The sequence below is a fragment of the Phocoena phocoena genome, chromosome 6, assembly GCF_963924675.1.
Source record: "Phocoena phocoena chromosome 6, mPhoPho1.1, whole genome shotgun sequence".
NCBI lineage: Eukaryota > Metazoa > Chordata > Mammalia > Artiodactyla > Phocoenidae > Phocoena > Phocoena phocoena.
In genome coordinates, this window is record NC_089224.1 from 97,636,270 (window position 1) to 97,658,168 (window position 21,899).

Consider the following 21,899-nt stretch of genomic DNA (forward strand, 5'->3'; position numbering starts at 1 on the left):
TCCATCTGTTAGAAAGTTCTTCCTAAAATCTGCAGTGGTAACTTTTTCACCCAAACTGAACCCACGTTGGGTTCTCACAGAAGAAGGTATGGGTCTCTTCCATGCAAGGAATGAACCCATCTCATCTCTGCCCACCATAGGGACTGTGCTGGGCACATGGACTGGGCAGAGCTGACTGTCTAATAGGGGAGTCAGATGAGTACGTGGGCAATCACCATCGGGTGTGATGAGGCTTGTGCTGTGTAGGGGGCCTCGCCCCAAATTGAGACTCGTGCCACCCAGGAAATGTTAACACACCAGTGAACAAGGTACATTTAAGAATGTGAGAGGGGCTTCCCTGGTGGCGCAGTGGTTGAGAGTCCGCCTGCCGATGCAGGGGACACGGGTTCGTGCCCCGGTCCGGGAAGATCCCACATGCCGCGGAGCGGCTGAGCCCGTGAGCCATCTGCGCGTCCGGAGCCTGTGCTCCGTAACGGGAGGGGGGGCCACGACAGTGAGAGGCCCGCGTACCGCAAAAAAAAAAAAAAGAATATGAGAGGAGTTGGATATGTTTAGAGCACTGATTTTCTCAGTGTGATCTGGAGGCTTATGGGGTTCCTAAGACTTTGTAGTGTGTCCTCAAAGTCCAAAGTATTTTCATAATAGTGCTGTACCACTGTTGGCCTTTTCCACGCTCACTCTTTCCTGAGTGTGCAGTGGAGCTTCCCAGCAGCTGCATGGCATGCGATGTTTTACTGCTCTGACAGCTAATGGGGCACATACTTACGTGTCCTTGTGTTTTAAAGTTTCTCAGTTTTAATCCCCAATGTGGTAACGTCTGATAGATATAATGTACATAAACGAAAGCTCCTCAATAATGGGGTAAGAACTTTAAATGGGTCTGGAGTATGAAAAGGAAGGTGTGGGTGAGGGAGAGGTTGGACTGGGGTGATATGTGTAATGTCCGGATGAGGATGGGTTTGGATTATTCTGAGGGCGGTGAGGAGATGCCACGTGCCTTGGCAGGTGCCTGGAATATGGTGAGGTGTGCTTGTTAGAAAGATCGTCTGGGCTGCTCTGTGGCGAAGAGATCGGGGGGAGGAGTGGATGGGGGAAAGGGCGCATCCAGGTGGCTGTTTCAGGAATCCAGCAGATGGATGGCGGTGGCCTGGATGAGGTCAATGGCGGTGATACTGGAGAAGAATCAATGGAATTGAGAGAGATTTGGGAGGAAGAAGTAGCAAGACTATAGCCTGAGACTTTTCTGGCTAAAATCATCTTGGTTTGTTCTACCACTTGAACGAAAGAAATAATTTCCTGGTATCTCCCCACACCTCCATCCAACCAAGCTGTCAATTGGTTAGGTCTGTTCCTGGTTCACCCCTCACCCTCTTCAAGCATGATATGCAGAGTGGAGTCCCACTGAAGTGCTGAGTGCCCCCTGTACCCTGAGCTGACCGAGGCCTCCAAGGAAACCCCGCAGCCCCGGGTTTTCCTTCAGGATATGCAAATTTAGTACAGGCAGGCCAGGAAGAGGCTCCGTTCTTTTTTTAGAGCATCCTATTACAGGCTGTGTGATCCATTTGGCTCAGACCCTTTTAATATTCTTAAAGAAATAAACTTTTCCGTGAGCCAAACTCTGCAATTTATTTCTCAACTCATTTTCATCCTATTTATCTTTGCGTGTTTAAGTTTTTGGACTTCCCAAACTAACATAAAACTCCCCAGTCTGTGAGCGATGCCAGAGTATCTTTGGGGTTGGGGAAAGAGCATGGGTGTGGGGGGGGCTGACGAGGATGGGATTTTGGTCTGAGTCTGGCCATCAGTGTGCTCTGTGCCCTTGAGTGAGTCACTTTGCTTCTCTGAAGATAGCATCTTATCCGTAGAACAAACGTCCTTTCCAGCTGTGATATTTTATTATCCGTAGAACAAACGTCCTTTCCAGCTGTGATATTTTAACTCCATATTAACAGGATAGAAAATTCTTCATTTAACAGATATTTACTGCGCATTCAGTATGTTCCATTAACTCCATTTCATGAACTTCAGGTAAATATAATCACAGAGATTCTTGCCTTTGGCCACAGAACATGGTTGTACCAAGAAGAAACCTATTTTCCCTTCTCTTGAGCAAAAACTATATTTCATAGATGAATATTTTCTGAGGTATTCAATACCATGATACGCTTGTAGCTCAGGAATTAGATAGCTAGATCTGATCGACTCAAATTTCAGTGAAGATCATTTATGCAAGCCTATAATACATTGCAACTCCTGGGTTTTCCATGAGAGATTTAACACATGCCACTGGCTGTTTTCATTCTTACTTGTGTGAATATTTTCCCCATTTTTCTGCCCAGAATATTTCAGTGTGCTAAAGTATTCATCTAGAAAAAACCTGACACCAAGTTGTTACATTTGTGTCAACAGCTGCAGTGTATATACACAAAGATATGTAATAGATGTCTGTATAGATCATCATAAATGTAAATTTAAATCAGCATAGGTATGTATAAATATATTTCACATCACATATGGCCTCATCTCTAGCGGACAGCTTATATGAACATGTAACTCTTCATTTTGTCAGCATATATACAAAAAGATGTGTATTGGTAATGAAGTAACAGTTCCTTTGTACTTTTCTTCCTTCCCCCTTCCTTTCTTCCCTCATCCCTTCCTCTCCTCCCCTCCCCTCCCCTCCCCTCCCCTCCCTCCCTCCCCTCCCCTCCCCTCCCCCCTCCCCTCCCCCCTCCCCTCCCCCTTCCCTCCCCCCTCCCCTCCCCTCCCCCTCTCCCCTCCCCTCCCCTCCCCCCTCCCTTCCCTCCCCCTCCCTCTCCCTCCCCTCCCTCCCCCTCCCTCCCCTCCCCTCCCCTCCCCTCCCCTCCCACCTCCCTTCCCTCCCCCTCCCTCTCCCTCCCCTCCCTCCCTCTCCCTCCCCTCCCTCCCCTCCCTCCCCTCCCTCCCCTCCCTCCCCTCCCTCCCCTCCCTCCCTTCCCTCCCCTCCCCTTCCCTTCCCTTTACTTTTCTCAACCCTTCTCCCAGATTTATCACCACACATCCAATTAGTTTCCCAGCTGCATCCATTTTTCTTCCGTAGGGACACTGATTTGTCCTCATCTCTGATGTTCTCTTTGTACAAGCAGCAGTTGTGTATTATCTGAAGTAGTACAGCAGTTTCTTAACTGTTTTCACTGGACTAGAAGCTCCATGAGGGCAGAGACCATGTCTGCAAAACCTGTTTTTCCAGTGACTATAGCCTAACACTGGACACAGACCAGACAGTCAACAATTATTCCCTGGATGGATGGATGGAGAGTATCTGTGACTCCAAACATTGGTTTTTCTGAAAGACAGCTTTCATTTGCTTGCTTCAAATTCTTCAGTAGCTCCCAAGCTCTCTCAGCATAAAGTTCAGTTTCCTTAAAGTGATGTACAAGACCGTTCATAATCTGGGTTCGGCTTTGTATGCCAGCCTTACCACCACTTACTGCTTTTCCCGTTGCACTCAGAAACCACAGTCATCTTATTGCACATTCTCTCTCAACTGTTCTCTTTGCTTGGAATATCTCCTTTTCCCAAGCTTTCCCTTGTTAATTCTTCCTTATGTTTCAAAACAGAGCTAATGTACTTGTGAATATGTTCCTCTGTTAAATATCTCATCCCACTTGAGTATTATAGCACCCCTGTCGGGTAGGCATCATTAGAGTAGGTGATACTGTGAGAAACTGTATAGTTGATATTTAACCCATCTTTCATTCCTTCAAAGCTTGGCATGATCCCTGGACCAACAGTATCCCATAGTATCCTACTCCCCACCAAGGAATTACTTAACCATCTCAGGCTCTGTTTCCTCTACCGTAAAATGAGTTTCATAAGACCAACGTCATAGACTTATGGCAGGATGAAAAGAGCTGAGGCATGTAACGTGCCTGGCACAGTGCCCAGCACACAGAGAATGGTCAGTGCATGAAGACTGGTATTATTTAAAGGGATTGCTGCTTTTTTGATGGCTTGGACTCAGTGCCCCTTGAGGCTCTTTTGTACATCTAAAAGTTGGTCTCTGATAGCACACACTTTGCAAATATTTCTAGTCCCGTTTACTTACTTGAGCATAACGACCAAGCTCACTTTCTTGTCCCTTGGAAAGCACTTGGTCCCTCTGTTGATTAACAATGAACCAGGGATGAAAGCGTGAGCCAGACAGATTTGTCATCTTTGCTCTCCTGTGGCTCCCACCACTGACAGTCATTTTCTCTGAGGAAGGGAGAAAGATTGCTCCATTACTTGCCAGTTCCAGGAGAGCCCATGGTGGAGGGCGGGGGGTGTTCACCTGGCACCTGCCGTGGCACAGCAGGCTCCAGTACTCCATGGAGACTTCACTTTCTTTTGTAGCTCCATATTTGAACAAGATAGGAAGATTCTTCACTTAACAAATATTTATTGAATGTCCACTGTGTTCACTATTTATGTGCCAGGCCCTGTATTAAAGACTGAATATGGTATTGAGTGAAACAGAGCTACAAAACAGAGACACAAATGACAACTATCTTATAGGATTTTGATAAGAATCAGATAAATAAATTAATGGCTAGGGAATGTGCTCTGTATGTATTCAAACGCTGCCCTCAATAAAGCTTTTTGAATGAATAAGTGATACAGGAGTACCAACAACCCAGAGTCAAAAGAATCAGGAACTCTTTGGGTGGAGAATCGATAAGAAGAAAGGCTTCAGCCTAGGTAGGGAGTCTTGTTTGTGCCTTTGACTTAAACAACCGGTCTCTTCTATCCAGCATTTGCTGCAAGTAATAAATGAACCTGGCCAAGGAGAGGTGGAGGGAATCTTGTAGTTACATCCATCTCTTTCTTGTTCTGATATGTTATATCTAAAAAGTCTTTTGAATTTTCCTTGTTCTCCACCCCCAGCCCCCTTGCTCCCATGTCTTTTTCTCTTCTCTTTTCCATCTCCACTGGACATCTTCTCTCTTCTCCCCTTGGCTGGGCAGAGGCAAGGAGATTGGAGGCATTTACAGCTTTCACTGGAATGGCTTTTCCACCCAAAATGGCTTTCTAGTTTTCATACTGTGGTGATTCCTATTATGCTGTAACATTATCAAAACCTTTTCGGACAAAGATTGATTTTTCTCCCTTCTGCTTTAGAAATGTCCAGCATCTCCACCCCCCATCAACCACTGATGCTAAAGAATGTGGCTGATAGCACAACCTGAGAGCCTTCATCCTACCCTCACCAGCTGATGTGTATCTCTTGCTAGACACCCTTAAATAAATTAGAGCCAATCACTGCATTGAGTCCTGATTACTTTTCTCAGCAGTGCAAAGGAGAGCTCTCTGAGGGTCTAGGACTAATGATCTCAGCAGAGAAAAATTCAGAAGTCGCTGCAGGCTGAGATCAGTGGGGATGAGGCATCGTCTCTCTGGGGAAAGAGTAGAAGAATCTCTCCTTCCTTCTCCCCCCTCCTAACCATCCCTCCCCTTCCTGAGTCAGACTGGACAGAGCTCAGAGAAGCTCAGTGGTATGGAATGACCTCATGTGGAGAAGGGGAGGAAAAGAGATAAGATGGCTCCAGGGCTGTCTTCCAGCTCTGTCATTCATGGTTCTAGACAGTTTCCTCCCAGAATACTCAGCCCAAGGGGCAGAAGCTATCGTTACTTACCTCCTCTTCACTGGAGGTTTCTGGCCCTTCTGTCATTCCAAGCAAGTTGTACCAAAGGCAGTGCCACAGGGATGCTAGTTTATTTTAGTGGCTCTTCCATTCAGTCTGGAGAACAACGAGGAACTTCAGGACAAGACAAAACTAGGCTCTAATGCTGACTGTTACACTTCAAGCTGTGAGACTCTGGTTAGTTCACTCCACATTTCTGAGCCTTAGTTGCCTCATCTCAGAAATGAGATCTTGCAAGAATTAAACAGGTTCAGAGGACATAGTGAATGTTCAGCAAATGTGTGTTCCTTCTTTCTTTCCATCTGAGGCAGAAGAGCCTACAAGTAATAAATGAGGCGGGACAGTTTGGGCACCGACACAATCATAAGACACTTACTTGAATGTAGTTTTGACCAGATGTCTGGTGATCTGTCCAGATCTGTATTGCAGGTGTGGGGATGAGCTGGGTGCTGTGCACACAGCAGATTCACCAAGACACTGAGAATCTTCCCTTTCTTTTTACCCTCTCTGTGAGTTCTAGTCAGGCCAGTGTCACCAGAGGTCTGCAGGAAACTCTGAGGACGAACTCATCCCCTCATCTCTTGTCCACAGGTCATCCAGATGTTGAACAACCCTGTAAGTCCAGTGTCCGCACCTGGAGCCCAAATTCAGCTGTCAACCCACACACAGTCCCTCCAGCCTGCCCTGAGCCACAAGGCTGCTACCTTGAACTGGAATTCCACTACCCCTTGGTCCCTGAGTCTTTGACCATCTGGGTGACCTTTGTCTCCACTGACTGGGACTCCAGTGGGGCTGTCAATGACATCAAACTCTTGACTATCAGTGGGAAGAACATCTCCCTGGGCCCTCAGAACGTCTTCTGTGATGTCCCACTGACCATCAAACTCCGGGATGTGAACGAGAAGGTGTTTGGCATCCAGATCTACACATTGGATGAGCACTTGGAGATAGATGCGGCCATGTTGACCTCTGTTGCAGACACCCCACTCTGCCTGGAGTGTAAGCCCTTGCAGTACAAGGTGGTCCGGGATCCTCCTCTCCAGGTGGACGTGGCCTCCACCCTACACTTCAATAGAAGATTCACAGACATGTAAGTGCACTCTCTGGATCAAGTGGGTGGGCTGTAGAGGGATGTAAGGAGGGTCAGAGAGGCCTGCACTGGAAGGAGCTTCATCACAGCCAGACTCACTTCTAGGGATTTGTAACCTGGTGTTGGCTGTAGAATTGTCTTAACAAGGCAGAGTTGATATGGTGGGAAGAACAGTGGACAAAGAACCAGGAGTCCTGAATCTTGGTGGCAGCCGTAACATGTAAACTCTAAGCCTCTCTGACCTCTCTGCAGCGTAGTTTTCCCAACAGTAAAATGAAGGAGGCTGGATGAGAGCAGCAATGAGAAAGTCGTGTATTACTAATGAAAGTACAAGAACCGAAGTTTGCTAATGATTTCCCTCTTATATTAAATTGAAGAGTATTCATGCATTGTGATTGCTTTTCCAGTGGGTGAGAAGGGGGTGAAGTTATAGCAGGTTGGCTGGGAATTGGGCATGTTCCTGGATATTTGCATAAGATTGTTGCTGGAAGGTGAACATAACCAGTAAGAGTCCTTGTTTTCCAGTGTGGAAGAGAGGGTCATACCCATTGGATCCTTAGGAGCCTTTGCAGCTCTAGGTCTCCATGATTCGTTTCGGGTACTCGTTGCTTTGATGTGAGATACTGTTTGTCCTTAATGTTCCTTTCTCAGTCCACCTCTCTATCACCTCTTCCTCAGATATCCTGAGGATTTATGTTTTATGAGAGGGGCTGCCTTACTTTGAAGCCATTAGTGCTTTTCCCATATGCCAGACAATGGGCTAAGGTCTTTGCATCTCTTACTTATTTCATCCTCCCCACAACCACAGCCCTAGTCTCCTTCTCATTTTACAAAGAAGGAAACTGTAGCTTAGAGATAGGAAGTCACTTGTCCAAGATCACATACTTAGGAAGTGGTGAGATCAGGATTGGAATTCATCCTGACTCTTAAGCCAGTGCACTTAACCACTGTTCAATTAAAGACGTGATTCCAATTTCTGCTTTCATCTAACAAATGAGAGAGCCTTAGCTACATCTAATTTGGGTACCAAGAGTCTATGAAGTCAACCACCAAACATTGGTTGAACCTCTTCTATGTACAAGTGACATGGGTGGGGAACACTTTGAGTATTGAAAAGAACAATAGCTCAAGAGTCAGACACCTTGTGTCTAGCCCCAGCCAGTCCGCTTACTAATGTTAGCTAAATCAGTCCGTCTCTCTGAGCTTTGATTTCCTCTTCCGTGTGATGAAAATGTTGAAGTCAACGGTTTCTGTGGGCCTTTTGTGGCACTTTCTTTGGTTCTAAGATGATACAAGACACAATCTCCGCTCTGTCTACTTGAAAATATTTGCTAAGCCAAATATTATTAATAGAAACCAAGTTCTGGAGGAAACTTTTAATCTTTCTAAAAGACAGAACCGCTTTCAAACACTTTACCAGCACTTCCTGTTACAATGCTGGTAATTAACGTGCACATCACAAGCAAAGCCTTACCCATTCATTGACTCAGAGATGGAGAACACCTGTGTAAGAACTCGGGGGAGCACTTGGTTTGTGTTTGAGAACGTGCTTAGAAGATCGTCTTGCCTTGAAAATATTCTATAACCCTGTCTCTTTCATCTCGTCACTTGTCTAGAATGGTAAAGTTCTATAAATATGCATCCACTTAACATTTCTGTATAAAACAATGAGGTGAAGGAAGAATAGATGTCTTAAAACCTCAGCTTAAACCCAGCTTTTCTTTTTCAGCCTTGAGTTGTGAGCCTGTGAGCGCTGACACAGGTTGATAAGTGTGGAATTGTGGAAATTCAACTGAAGAAGGAAAAGCACCCTGAGTTCTGTTCTCAGCTAACTCACCAAATTGCTGTGCATTCTTAGGCTAGTCACTCTTTCCGGTGCTCAGAGGCCTTCAGTCCATAAGGAGGAAGTTGTACTAGACTAGTGGTTCTCAGAGTCAGTTGCACGCTACAAAAATTGGGGGCATTTTAAAATCACCTCCAGCTCACTTGCATCCCCGCCTCCTTCCTCCTCCTGGTATTGATCTAATTGGTAAGGAAGATAAGGCCTAACCATTAGGACTTTAAAATCTCACTGGATGATTCCAACATGCAGCCAAGTTTAAGAATCACTGCACTAAATCAGGCTCTCACAGTGTGGCCCCGTACTGGCAGCATCTGAGAATTTAGAAAAGCCATGTTCTTAGGTCCCAGCCCAGACAACTGCATCAGAAACTCTGAGTACAGGACCTTTCCAGATGATTCTGATGGTGGTTGAAGTTTAATGGTTACTGCTCTAAATGATCTCTAAGGCCCAGGAATCTCCAAGGTCTCTTTACTCATACGAGTGACTACTCATTCAATTTACAAGTTTGTATTGAGAACATTCTGTGTGCCAGAGTCTGTGCTGAGAGCTGTAGATTCAGGGATGACTCAGCCCTTGCCACTTTCCTGTAGACACTCACACTTTAGTGCTGAAGACCTTAACCACTTGGTAAAAATGCCAATTCCTATGCCAGTTTGCTTCCAAAACCACCACTATTCAGGTCTACGTTGTGTACCACTTGTTCTTTCATTCTCAACAAATGTTTCTTTGGTCCCCACTGTGTTGCAGGCACAAGGTCTAGACTGAGGCCTTCATTGACCTTCCTCTTTGTCTTTCTTGAGTCCCAAGGAATTTATTGGAGACCTGGGCTGGGCCAGGCTCCACTTCCTGACTTGAAAGTTCTCTGAGACTCTGAAAAAATAAAATATCATTCCAAGTCAACCTATCATTTCAGCTCCTTTATCTCTTGGTAAATCGAGTTCTAAACTCCAACACAAATACCTCTTTGTGTGTGTGTGTGTGTGTCTGTGTGTCTGTGTGTGTGTGTGTGTGTGTGTGTGTGTATTTTACTGCTCTCACATTTTTTCCATATCAAATAAATTGGCTCTTAGACAAGTTCTATATAAAGACTGTTTTGGAGAAAAAGAGGAGAGAGAAAAAAAACGCTTTCTTTTTCTTCCCTGACTCAACCCATTACATGATTCCCTTTGACCTTTGTCTTCATTTTTTCTCTCAACAAAAATATTTATTCTTTCTGTTATCTATACTGGAGATAGTTTCCCAAGGTATGACATTGATGAAGGGAGAGGCTTCTGTGCTTACCCAATGGATGCTTCTCGTAGACTGATTGCTTTTGGCCGGTACAAGGGAAAAATGGGGACTGTCTCCCTTAAGTGGAAGCCTCTGCACTGAGTGAGGACTGACACTGACAGAGGAAAACGGAACCAGTGCTGACCCTGCTTCTAACTCACTGTGTGACATGAAGACACATTGCATCACCTTTTGGGGCTTTATTTTTTCTATCTGTGAAATGAGGGGACAACATATGAAGCTTTTCTCTGTGGATAGGAGTTGTTCTTAGGTGACTTTTTTTTTGGTAGTAAAAAGGACTCAGCAGAGATTGTTTTTCTCTGAATCAGTACCCAGCATGGACCTCACCAGTTCTGGATGGCCTAGTGAAAGGTGTAGTTTGTGAATAATTATGATAACGATAATAATAACAATACCAATAACCACTTATTGAACACTGACTCTGTTTTAAGTGCCTGACACATATTTCTGAGGCAGCTGAAGCTCAGAAGAGTGACCTATCCAACCTAATACAGCTGGTAGTGGCAGAGCCAGGTTTAAAACCCAGGTCTAATTCCAAATTCCACCTTCTCAACCACAATACCATACCACCTCCTGCTCTAATAATGCAAAGGCAGAATTTTAGAGCTCAGACATCCATCCACGCTGGCTACAGTTCAAGATACAGGAGGTAGGAGGCAGGATTACAGCTCACAGGCCACCGACCCACAGTCCCTTCCTGAGATCCACTCTTGGAAGTCTGGCATCATGAAGTACACGGCCGGGTCTTTCTGTGTCTGGCTGGGAAGAAGGAGCAAGGATGCTTCTGTTTCTAAACTTGACCGCCAAGTGCTTCTGCACTGGGCACCATGCTACTTGAGTCTGTATAGAATCTCCAGATTTCTCTAAGAAGTAAAGACTCTGGATAAAACTAAGCCCTTTTTTTTTGGCTTAGAGGAAGTGGGATATAAAGCAAACCAGGAACAGTGAATAGCAGCTAACTCTCAGTATTCATCTGTTCGTCTATCCATCGTTGACTCATTCAGCAAATATTTACTGGACGTCTGTTACACACTATGCACCATGTTAGGACGTGATGGTACAGTGGTGCCAGGACAGGCATGGAGTCTGCCCACGTGGTGTGCCCACTCTTTGGGAAGAGAGGGGGTTAGGAAAGCAGTAGCACTGCAGTATAGTAAATGCCCTGATGGAGAAAACAGAAACAGAAAGTCAGTGGTTTCTAACCGAAACTTGGAAGAATTGAGCTGTAATTGAGGAATATAATCTCCTTGTGGACTGGATTTTTGCTGGTTTATCTGCTGGTGCAGTCCCAGTGCCTAGAACAATTCCAGGCACAAAGTCGGCACTCAGTAAATATTTTTGAATGGCTCTTGAGTAAAGAATGAGAAGGAGTTTAGCAGTTGAAGGGAAATGGAGAAGCTGTCATTTACTAAGTACCTACTATGTGTCAAATGCTTAACTAAGGGCTTTATTTAAGTAATCTCATTTGACTTAATCTGTACAACGACTGCAGCGTAGGTGCTCCTATCACCAAATTACAGATAAGAACCTGAAACTCAGAGATTACACAGCTATCAAGCTGTGTAACTATAACTGGGGTTTGCACATAGATCCATCAGCTCCAAAGCTAGTGCTCTTATCCATTCTCTAGTTGAACAACTGTGTTTGTGTTGCCTACTTTGTTTGTGCCTCTCGGTTCTTAGAATCGTTGATTTAGAGCTAGAAATATTCTTAGAAGTCATCTCTCCCAACGAACTTCTTGGTGTGTCCCAGTTAACTAATCTATTGATTCTTCTTTCACATTCAGACCTGTTAAGCTGCCAACATAATCTCTGTTTCACCTCACCTCCTCAGTATTCTCAATATAAGTCTTGGGGTAAATGAATAAACATAAAGGAAGGACACATTCACATGATCCGGGTGGAAATTGTTGCGGATATGAGTCCACATTTTACAGATCAAACCTCATATCTCTTCCTCTGGATTCCACGTACTCAGAAACCCCTATCAGTCAGCTCAGAAACTTTCTAGTTCGCTCATCCATTCATTTTCTCAGTGAATATTTTTTGATTTCCACCGTGAACCCGAGTACTTTCAAGGCACTAGCGACGCAGTAGTGAACAGAGCAGAGAAGATCCTTGCTCTCATTGATCCCCGTGATGTAGTTGGAAGAGACGAACCAGAAAACACTACATAACATCTCAACTGGGTAGGATTTAGTAATTTTAGATAGGTGGTCAGGAAAGGCCTCTGTGAGGAGGTGACATTTGAACAGAGACTGGCAGAGTCCCCTAGTGACTCATAATAGAGGCTGGGTGACCTGCCATCATTGAGATCCTAGCCTGTTGGGAACACAGATGTCTTATAACGTGATCCTTGCCTGGTTCAGATTCTTAAATACAAAATTTAGCAGGCTCATTCGTCAGAGTCAAGGGTCCATGAATGCCTGTCAGGTAAATGAGTGAAGAGTGAGTCAGCGGTAGAACCTCTCAGAAAAAGGGTCTCTTGCTTCCACATCTTAGCCGTAGTGTTGACACATGATGCCATAGTAAGCCTCAGAGGGTTGGGAAAGGTTAGACCAAATCGGGGTCAGCTGAAGCACAGGTGGCTCCTCCGTGCTGTTTCTGTTGGCTCTCAAGGTGAGTCGCCATTTCATTTTTTGTCTCAGCCACATTTCTTTCCTGGCTCTTTCTGTATGTCACCTCGTCATGCATTCTTTGTTCTTGTATGTATTCATTTTTTTCATTCATTCATCAACCAAATAGTGAAAATCTAATTTAATCATATTCAGTGATACTTTCTTTATTTCACAGGTATTTACTAGGTGTTTACTGTTCTGTGCCGTGCTCTATGCTGGAACTAGAGATCCCTAGTCTCATGAGCACACGGTTTAAAGGGGGAAACGGGCAAAGAAATCAGGTGATTATACTGCAGCATGAGAAGTGTATGGTGTGAGGGTCACAAGAAGGGTATATAAAACACAAGAAGGGCATCTAACCCAGCTTGAGATGGTTGAGGAAGGTTTCTTGGAAGAAGTCATGTCTAAGCTGAGACCTGAAGGATGAATAAAAGTTGATCATGGAAGAAGTTTGCCATAGGATGGATGGTTGAAACCCAGTGGATGCTTAGCGAAAATTGATAAATGAATGAATGCATACACGAAAGAGCGAATGAAAGAATGAATGAACCAACCTACTCTGCTTCATGGCAGAAGAACATGTTCGGTCTCAGATCGAATGTAGAAATGTAGCAATCTGAGCTATCTGTCCACTTTGGTCCCTAAATCTACTTCATCCCTTTTAACTGCTATAGAACATTCCACAGTAGGAATGTGCTGCAGGTTATTTAGGTGTATCCGTGGTCATGACTACCCAACGAGATGGAAGTGCTTTGTCTTTGCCCATTTGGTGGGTAAAACATGGCTTCTCATGGGTGTTCCTGTGCTTGTGCATCATGGATGAGCAGCTTTTCAAATATCGACTGGCTGTTTGCATCCCCTCTTCCGTGACTTGTCTATTAATATCTTTAAGTGGTGTCTGGTTGTTAAGCTTTTCACACCTCAGTTTTCCCATCTGCTAAATCGGGATTTTAACGTCAGCCCTCCTGCATATCCATCAGTGTTACTGGAATCTAGGGTAGAACGGGTAGTCAAGAGGGAGCTAGCATTTATGAAGAAGTTACTCTTAGTAATCATCTATTCATTGATATATTTCTCAAACGTTCCTTGGATGGGAACCATGCCACATTCTGAAGATACAGTGGGTACCAAAAACCAACCCAGTTTCTGACCTCAGTGGAGTGTGAATTTAATCACTGTGTTAACCACCATCACTTATGCAGGTAGCACTTACTACTAGCTGCACTAGCATCCCTACTGCTGATAATTACCATGTAGTAAATACTTCATATATGCTCAGTATTTTTATAAGCCTACCAATGAGGTGTAGTTATCAGTATGCTTTATTTTTAGATGGGGAAGGTCAGACTCAAAAAGGTAAAGTCGTTCATTTAAGGTCCCACAGTTAATAGATGCTCGAGTCAAGTTTTACATCTCCCTGCCTGACGCCAAAGGGCATGCCTGGCAAACTATAGAGCATAATCATTGCTATGACAGGAAAAGGACAAGGTGGCATCTTGATGGATGGAGAAAGTAGATGTTAAAACGAGCTTTTCTTGTTTCCAGGAAGCAACAGAATAAACACACAGAAGAGAACTTTTTTTTTTTTCATTTAGGTTTTGAATATTTAAGTAGATGAGGAAGAGGTGTGGCACAGCGTGGGCATGGTCAGACCAGCATGGTTTCCAGGAACCTGTTGTGGAAATGCACGCTCCAGGCTGGACCCCTCTCTGAGCAGGGCCTTTCCCCACACCTTTCCAACATGGCCTTGCCTGCGTTCTGATGTCCATCAGGACAGATGAGCAGCATCAGGATTGATAGCTGTTTCTCCAAGTCCAGAACAAATTCTTCTGTTCCTAGCCCAGGCCAGCAGTGTACATGGTCAGCACAATCTTCCTCCATTTTTGGAAGCCGGGCATCACCCACCTACAACTCCCTCTCGTCAGTCTTAGGCCAAGTACCTCTCAGAATGAAATACAGGTTCTGGGAACATTAGGGTAAACAAAAGGGTTTAGCAGAATCCACAGATCTCTGGGGTCAGCAGTAGCCGTAGAAGTGCTGACTGTCTCCAGGTACCTTCACGATTTTGAAAGTGTGAAGGGCCCCTGGTTGGTGCTAACACTACTGAGATCACTTATCTAAATTTCTGTGGATCAGTGTGATGCATTCCTGGACCATTATAGTGTCTCTTCTACAGATATGAATTAAGACTCACAGAAGTTAAGTGATGGACCCAAGCCTCTGTTGATAAATTTGTTCATTCATTTGTTCAGTCTTTTAAGCATAAGTGCCTTCTGCGTGTCAGTCTCCATGCTGGCACTGTAATTGTGAATCTTATCACTGGATAGGAGGGCTGGTCTGAATAATAGCCCAAATAAAAATATAATTACAACCTGAAGATTTATTATTATGTGAGGTTATAGTAGAGCATAATTCCGCCTCAAATTAAGGGGGGATATACAGAAGACGAGACTGGAGTTGTAAGCAGGGGCCCTATTGTGAAGGGAGTTTCTGTTACGGAGTTTGGATATGTTCATTGGGAAGCAGAGGACTAAACCAATCAGATCTCTGTTTCTATGAAATTGCTCTTGGTGCTCTGTAAAGAGGGGATTGAGGAAGAGTGGGAAAGTCCATTTAGAGGTTATTGCTAAAGTACAAGCCAGAGATCATGATCATCTGCAGGAGAAGTGGATGAATTGGGGGAATGTTTGAAAAGTAGAACCAACAGGACTTGGAGATGTATTGGATGCAAGGGTTCTGAGAAGGAGCTGTCCAGTGACTCCCGGGTTTCTGGTGTGAGTATCTGGAATGAGGGAAATGTTATTTCCTGAAATGGAGGAATAGATTGTAATTTAGTGTTTTGTTAGTGGGTGGGGTAGATCAAGAGCTCCTTTGGAACACAATGAGTTAGTGAAGTCGGGTTGCAGCGGGTGTCCTGCTGTCACCTGCTTCTTTGTTCCTTTGCCTCTCTCCCTGTGGGTAGGAAGGATGGACTGGACTTGGTTGTATGGGCACCAGTTCCTGATTTTTAAGAAAACAAGTAAATGAATGGGAACGAGAAGGAAAATAACAGCCGTCAGAGTAATTACAGATGTGGGAATAATGGAGGAATTTATCTCACACTGGGCATTGGCAAGAGGAGTGGACAAAATCCATTCAGTCTGTGCTCAGAGATGATGAGAATCCTCAGGACAGAACATAGTGGGTTTGTGTTGTATCTGCTAAAGCAGGAACCTCAGACATTACTTAGGAGATGCTGGATTTGGGGTCAGCAGATCTGATTCTCAGGCCAGCACACAGCTGTCTTGCTGCGTGACCCTGAGCAGATTCCTTCAATGCTTTGAACCTCAGCTCCTGTCCCTGGAAGAAAGTGGGTGATGATTCCTAGCCATACAGTCTCACAAAGGGTGTCCTGAAAAACTAATGAGCTAATGGACTTGCAAGAACATGATGCAATGTGGGGGAACTATAAAGATGTAAATGTTCATGATTCTTCCTATTGTTTGGTTTTCATTAGGCTTGTTCTTAGCCAGGCCAGAGAGTATGTGTGAAAGACAAACACACAGACATGCACAGACACACTCATGAAACAGTTTCCCGTTCAACTCTACACAGAGTTCAGTGCTGGATTAGAAGAAAGAAAAGACCATTGCACTTTAATCTCTGTAACTGAGCTAAAGAAAAAGAGAGAAAACCCATCAAAGTGCTGGCCCTGGAATCAGGAGACATGGCTTCAAGTACCGATCTCCTGAGATTTTGCTATATTACTGGGTCATGATTCCCCATCTGTGGGCCCAAGTCCCCCTTCTATAAAATGAAGGCCTAGGTAGATGACTCTGAAAGTCATTTCCAGCTCTGACATTCCATTCAGACCCTCCTGGAGTTCTTACCTGCCCCGAGTATGTCTAATTCAGTAAGAGTAGAGGGACCAGGCTACATGTCCCGTGCGAGCTCAGAGACTGGCCGTCTGTAAAGAAAGCCTTCCAGGTGCACTGGGGCCCTCAGAGCTCCTTCTTGACCTACTGTCTCTCTCTCTTAGGGCTTACCGATTGTTTCCATTTGGGACAATTTCAGAATGTACTGGTGTATTTTTCCTGTTCAGCGGCATTTTGACTTGACAGTGAGATACCAGAGATGGGAACTAGGTAACATTTGTCATATTATCTTCAGCTTCTTTGGAAGGACAGGCATGAAGTAGATGGTCAATAAACAGGTCAATAAAGGCATGAATGAATGAATGAGTAAACGCTTTGGCAGATCAATAAGTGGTCAGAAATTTGTGGTAATACAGATGATAGCTGGTGTATTGGAGGTCTTCCTTTAAACGTCTGAAATGGATGCGTTACCAGAGGGGCAAAAGGATCAAAGAAAATCTTATCGCATGGTCTCTTCTCCTCTTGGGGCCGCAGTCCCCCTAAAGGGAAGGGATGGGGCCAGACAATGTCAGTCAGTCTACCATCCACCCCACAGGCATTTATTTAGTACTGTCTTTGTAATGGGCCCCGTGCTGGGCAATGGAGAGAGATAAACGGGGCAATGAAGAGCAGTCCCAACCCTCTGGGAGCTTCATCTAATTCATATGAGAAGGGGACACCTAAGTGGTAACAAAAGTGAGAAAGAAAAAAAAAAAAAAAGTGAGAAAGGTGTTATGATAAGAGAGGCACAAGGGCTAGGAAATCCTCACTCAGCTAAAAGGTCAGTGAGATCCTCCTGGGAAAGGTGGCATCTACACTAAGGCTGGACCATTTAGCCAGGGAAGGGAGGGGGGACTGTTTGCTCATGGTGGCTGAGGGGTCAGTTTTGAGGAGGAGAGTTTGAGCAAAGAGGCCAGAGGGGTTGAGAGGAGGCCAGCAACGTTGGTTCTAGAATGCCATGCTGATGGGTCTGGGCTTCATCCCGAGGGTGGTGAGGGGCTGTTAGGGGTAAGAGAGAATCCTGATCAGGTTAGGTTTTAGGACAGCTCTTTGGCTGTGTGGCTATCTGGGCAAATGTAGGGATAGAGGCACAGAATGTAAATGATGAGGGAGGTAAGACAATGTTGCCAGCACTGAAGTAGAAGATGGCCCTGGTCTAGGGTAGTCAAGGTGGGAATGGAGAGAACTGGATGGGGCTGAGCAGTATTGATGGGATGGATGTACCCCACGACTGGTCAGAGGGAGGACGGAAGTGAGTGGGTCCTAGAAGTGCCTATGTTGTTGGCGTCACTGAAACGCATAATGTGGAGATAGAGGGATGTTTGGTTTGGGATGAGAGGAGGACGAGTTCAAAGCTGTCTTCCCATTATCAGTCTGCGAATTGGTGGGGGCAGACAGCTACAGCTTGCTTTGAGCCATAACATTTCTGTGTACAGATTCAGGAGCAGGTGAGGCGAGCTTGTGCATGTGCAGGTGTGTGTGTGCATGCGTGCATGACTCTGTGTGTGTGTGTGTGTGTGTGTGTCTTGGGGGGTGGGCAGACAAGACCTGTGAGACCACCTGTTTTCATCATGCATTGATTCTCGAAGTGTTGTCCAGTGTTCTCAAAGGTCCCCTGTGGGGGTCGTGGGGTTAATCTTCCGCCACACTAATACCTATAACGTTACGAGGCATGGGCTTTGTTTTCTACCCAGGATTAATCATTCACTCATGGGCTTTAATACAAGCCAGACACCACCTCACTGTGCCTCACGCAAAGCAATGCCAGTGCCCCCTTCCATTTTAATGCTGCTTTCACGTTCTTGTTGTCAGAGTGGGAAGTAGGTTTTTTGCCTGAGCTTCAATATCCTATAAACTGAAACGTTTGAATTCTTCCATCCAACGATGTTAGTCACAAAATGCCAGGAAAGCTGGACTCTGCCATTAACGTTCTGCGTGACTTGCGGCAACTTATTCCCTCCTTCTCTGGGCTCTAGCATCCATCCCACAGTGAGACGCTGAGCAAACCAATATCCAAAGCCTGATTTCTACATTTTTTGTGTTTCCTTCTTGAGCTAAGGTCGTTGTATACAAACTCAGTCCCCAAAAGTTTTCAGCAGAGAGAATTCTGAGGTGCTCACACCTCCTCCTGTCTAGGAATTAGACTCAAAACCTCTCAGGCCGGGAAGGAACATTGAAGCACTGACACTACAGATGAGAGAATTGAGCCCAGAGAGGGGAGGCCACTTCCTCAGTCACACAGCCCTTTGATGCCAGAAGAGGGAATTGAACCTAGGTCTCCTGATACCCAATCTAGGTGCGCCTTCCCCCAACATCGCGGAGTGCTGGAGTTTGGCCAGACCTTGGGATTCAGCTTTGAGCTCAGCTCTCTCTGATCATGAAGAAGTCTCCGTTGGCTGCTCAGGGTGAAATCATAGCGCGCTGACATTAGTAACGTCATGGCAGCTGGTGCTGGTGAGGGGGGTGGTATAGGAAATGAGAGAACGCATTTGGCCAAACTCCGGGTCCACGTGACCCTCCAAGAGCCCTCATTTCAAAACAAACTCAGTCTTTTAAGTTCAAGTTCTCCCCTCTCGTCAGAAACGTGACTTCCTGCTTCTAAGAAGCCAGGCTTACAAAAGGGCTCAGAAGACTTCGCGGACATCAAATAGCTCTTACAAAATAGCGTTTTGATGAGTTAAGTGTAAATGAATCAGAAACATAAGGATTACATTTTCCCCAAGCGCACATGGGTTTCAAAATTCGAGGGGAAGTGTAGTTTGCTAACTGCACGCCGACTTTCACCGAATCCAAAGCATTCATGGGGAGGGTGGGGCTAGGGGGGCGAAGAAAGAGATGCCCAGCCCCCAAATGGTTTTAGATGTGATGCCAAATTCGAAAATGCTGTTGGGCTCACCCTCTGCCAGTAATAAAATCGCTGGCCACCCAGAGAGGCCACAGGAAGGAGAAGGGAGGCTGCTTTCCCCACTGGCCCCTGGTCCTCAACAACTGTGTTCAGTTAGTGCCGCTCAATCACCAGCTGTCACTGGGTCCCTCTGTTGACTCCTGGCCCCCGTGTGGCCTCCATTTTCACCCTGTGCTGCATGCCTTGTTTACCTCCGACTATATCTGGTGTTTTGGCTCCCAGGGGTCTTGGCGACCGGTCAGTTTGTCACAAGCCCCTGCTCTGCAATCAAGAGACCTGTCCATCACCAGCAGGGGTGTTTGGGGAAGCTGTCACACATCACCTTTGGTTGCATGCAGGAAAAACAAGAGTCCCTTGTAGTTCTTTTCCTCTCTCCTTTCTTTAATGCTATACAGGTGTGGCGTTTCCCCCAAACTGGTAAATGTCTTCCCTTCAAATCTCAGCCTGACACAAATAACCAGTTAACTCTCAGGGCTGCTGTGACCTTATCCCAGGATTTGAAACTCTGAATCTTTTATAATTTCCACATTGTCCCCCCATTCTTTCTCTTGGATTTTATTTCACTGCACCAAGAAAGTAGAAAATCATTTCAGTTGGTGGTAAAAGATGATTAAAACAAAATAACAAAGGCCTTGGCTGCAAACTGTTAGTTTTATTAAATGTGCTACTGAGTTTTAAATTGGTACCAGGGCAAATCTTTGTACAATTATATCCAAGGCTGCTGGACTTAATCAGTTGCATGTATACATTTGCTCCTTCCTGAGCCTTATACAGAGTGAGGGCGGCACTGTCAGTCTGAAAAGAATGAGCTGTGTGTTACCTGTGTGACAGGGGTGGACCCTAGCCCCATTGGGAGGGATACACATGCCCAGTGGATTCTCAGATCCCTGCCTTCTCAGTCCTCATTCATTTAATCCAGACCATGGGTTGGAGCTCACAGTGGTCACCAGGGATAATAGTGGATGGATATTGTGAGACCAAAGTCCATTTTCCCAAACAAAGATTCTTTTCTTGGCAATGGAATCTCACCATTCTGAGATTAAGATTTCATTAAAGCAAAGCTTTAATTTCCACATGAATGGAAAGGGCCGCAGTCTACTGAGGTGGCGGTGGAGGGAACCCAGGCTGTCTAAAGCCCTGGGTGCCGGTTCAGTGTCTCACTGCTAACACATCTAAGTTCTGACTTCTATAGCTGGAGGTGTGGGACTTGGGAAATCATCGCATCCAGTCCCCTGCTTTTACAACAGTGGGTTTCCATCCCTCAATGACTCAAGCCCTAACATCTCGCCTCAGAACCCTCCACCATCTACCTTACACTCTCAACTGACCATTCTCGTGAAACTTTAGCACTTCCTTTGGCTTACCCTGCAGGCCAGTCTTAATGCACTGTTCTTTATCTCAGAAGGTTAACCTGTGTCCTGTTGTGTGCTGTTCCTACTGCCTAGAATACCATGCTTATCATTTACATCTTGATATGTTCCCCACGTGCACTGTCTCCGACTATTGATTCCTTCAGTGGGTATTGTCAGAAACCTAGTCTGTGCCAAGCGCTGTGCTAGGTACAGAGATGTAGCAATGAAAGGCTAATGTTTTTTTTCTGTCCTTAGAGCGCTTAATGTACACCATGGAAGACAGGCATCTGATTACAACAAAGGGTGTGAGTTTTATAATAAAGTATGGGAGGATATGGACACCTGTAGAAGGGATCAACCTAATCTAGGTGTCAGGACTCTCCCTTTCTCATCCTTCTAACCACGATTGGACCCTCCTCTCTGTTGGTGCTCTTCAAGCTCTGCCTTGAATTATAGTCAAACTGTACTTGGCTTATCCTCTCTTTTGCCCATTGAACTATTTGAGATCAGTGATGGTGGTATCCTCTTCATCTTTGGAATGACTCCTACCAGAAGCTCCATACATGCTTTTTATTTGAATTGCCCAAGGAAAGCAAGGTCCAGAGAGGAGAACTAATTCATCGAAAATCACAACCAAAGTTAATGGAATAACCGTAGTCATTTTTCCTGACGTGGTCCAGGTGACATCCACAGTGACGTCAAACTGCCTTTCATGTTGTCGCTTCCCAAGGCAGAGGATATCCTCTATCTTCTTCAAATAATCAACAACAGCCCTCTTCCAATAAAACATAAGACCAAAGTACCTCTCAACCTAGAACAAAAGTAAAGTGTTCTCTGAAGAATCCAGGGTGATACCCAAACAAAATTAGAATGAAGGAGTATATGGTTATCACATGTAGGAAAAAACAGTGTTTGGAACCTTTATGAACGTTAAGAAATTCTTTGGAGAAGACTACACGCAGCTTCAGTCATTCAGTGAGGAAGGATATCTTGTTGTCAGTTTTAGTTCTTTTCAATCAGAATAGAATATGACGACGTCGAGCACGGTGCCAGAACGTGGTAGGAACTCAGTGTATTCCCGCACCAGTCCATCCCACGGGCAGATGTTTGGTCTTTCTACTTTTCCCCCAAACCAGTTATCTATACTGCTACTAAGACGGTCTTCCACAAAACAAATGTTATTATGCCCTTTGACTCAAAAGCCATTTCTGTCCTCCTCCTCATGGCTTGGCTCCTCCTTCCCCCT

The 21,899-nt window shown here is 45.2% G+C and overlaps 1 protein-coding gene across 1 annotated transcript in view; it reads left to right on the top strand.

Moving 5' to 3' along the window:
* Positions 1-21,899, top strand: part of PAPPA (pappalysin 1) — a 251,444-nt gene that overhangs the window by 78,099 nt on the left and 151,446 nt on the right. Inside the window, exon 7 of the mRNA XM_065878999.1 lies at positions 6,255-6,753. Within this exon, the coding sequence (XP_065735071.1) occupies positions 6,255-6,753 (499 nt within the window). The remainder of the gene's footprint in view (positions 1-6,254; positions 6,754-21,899) is intronic.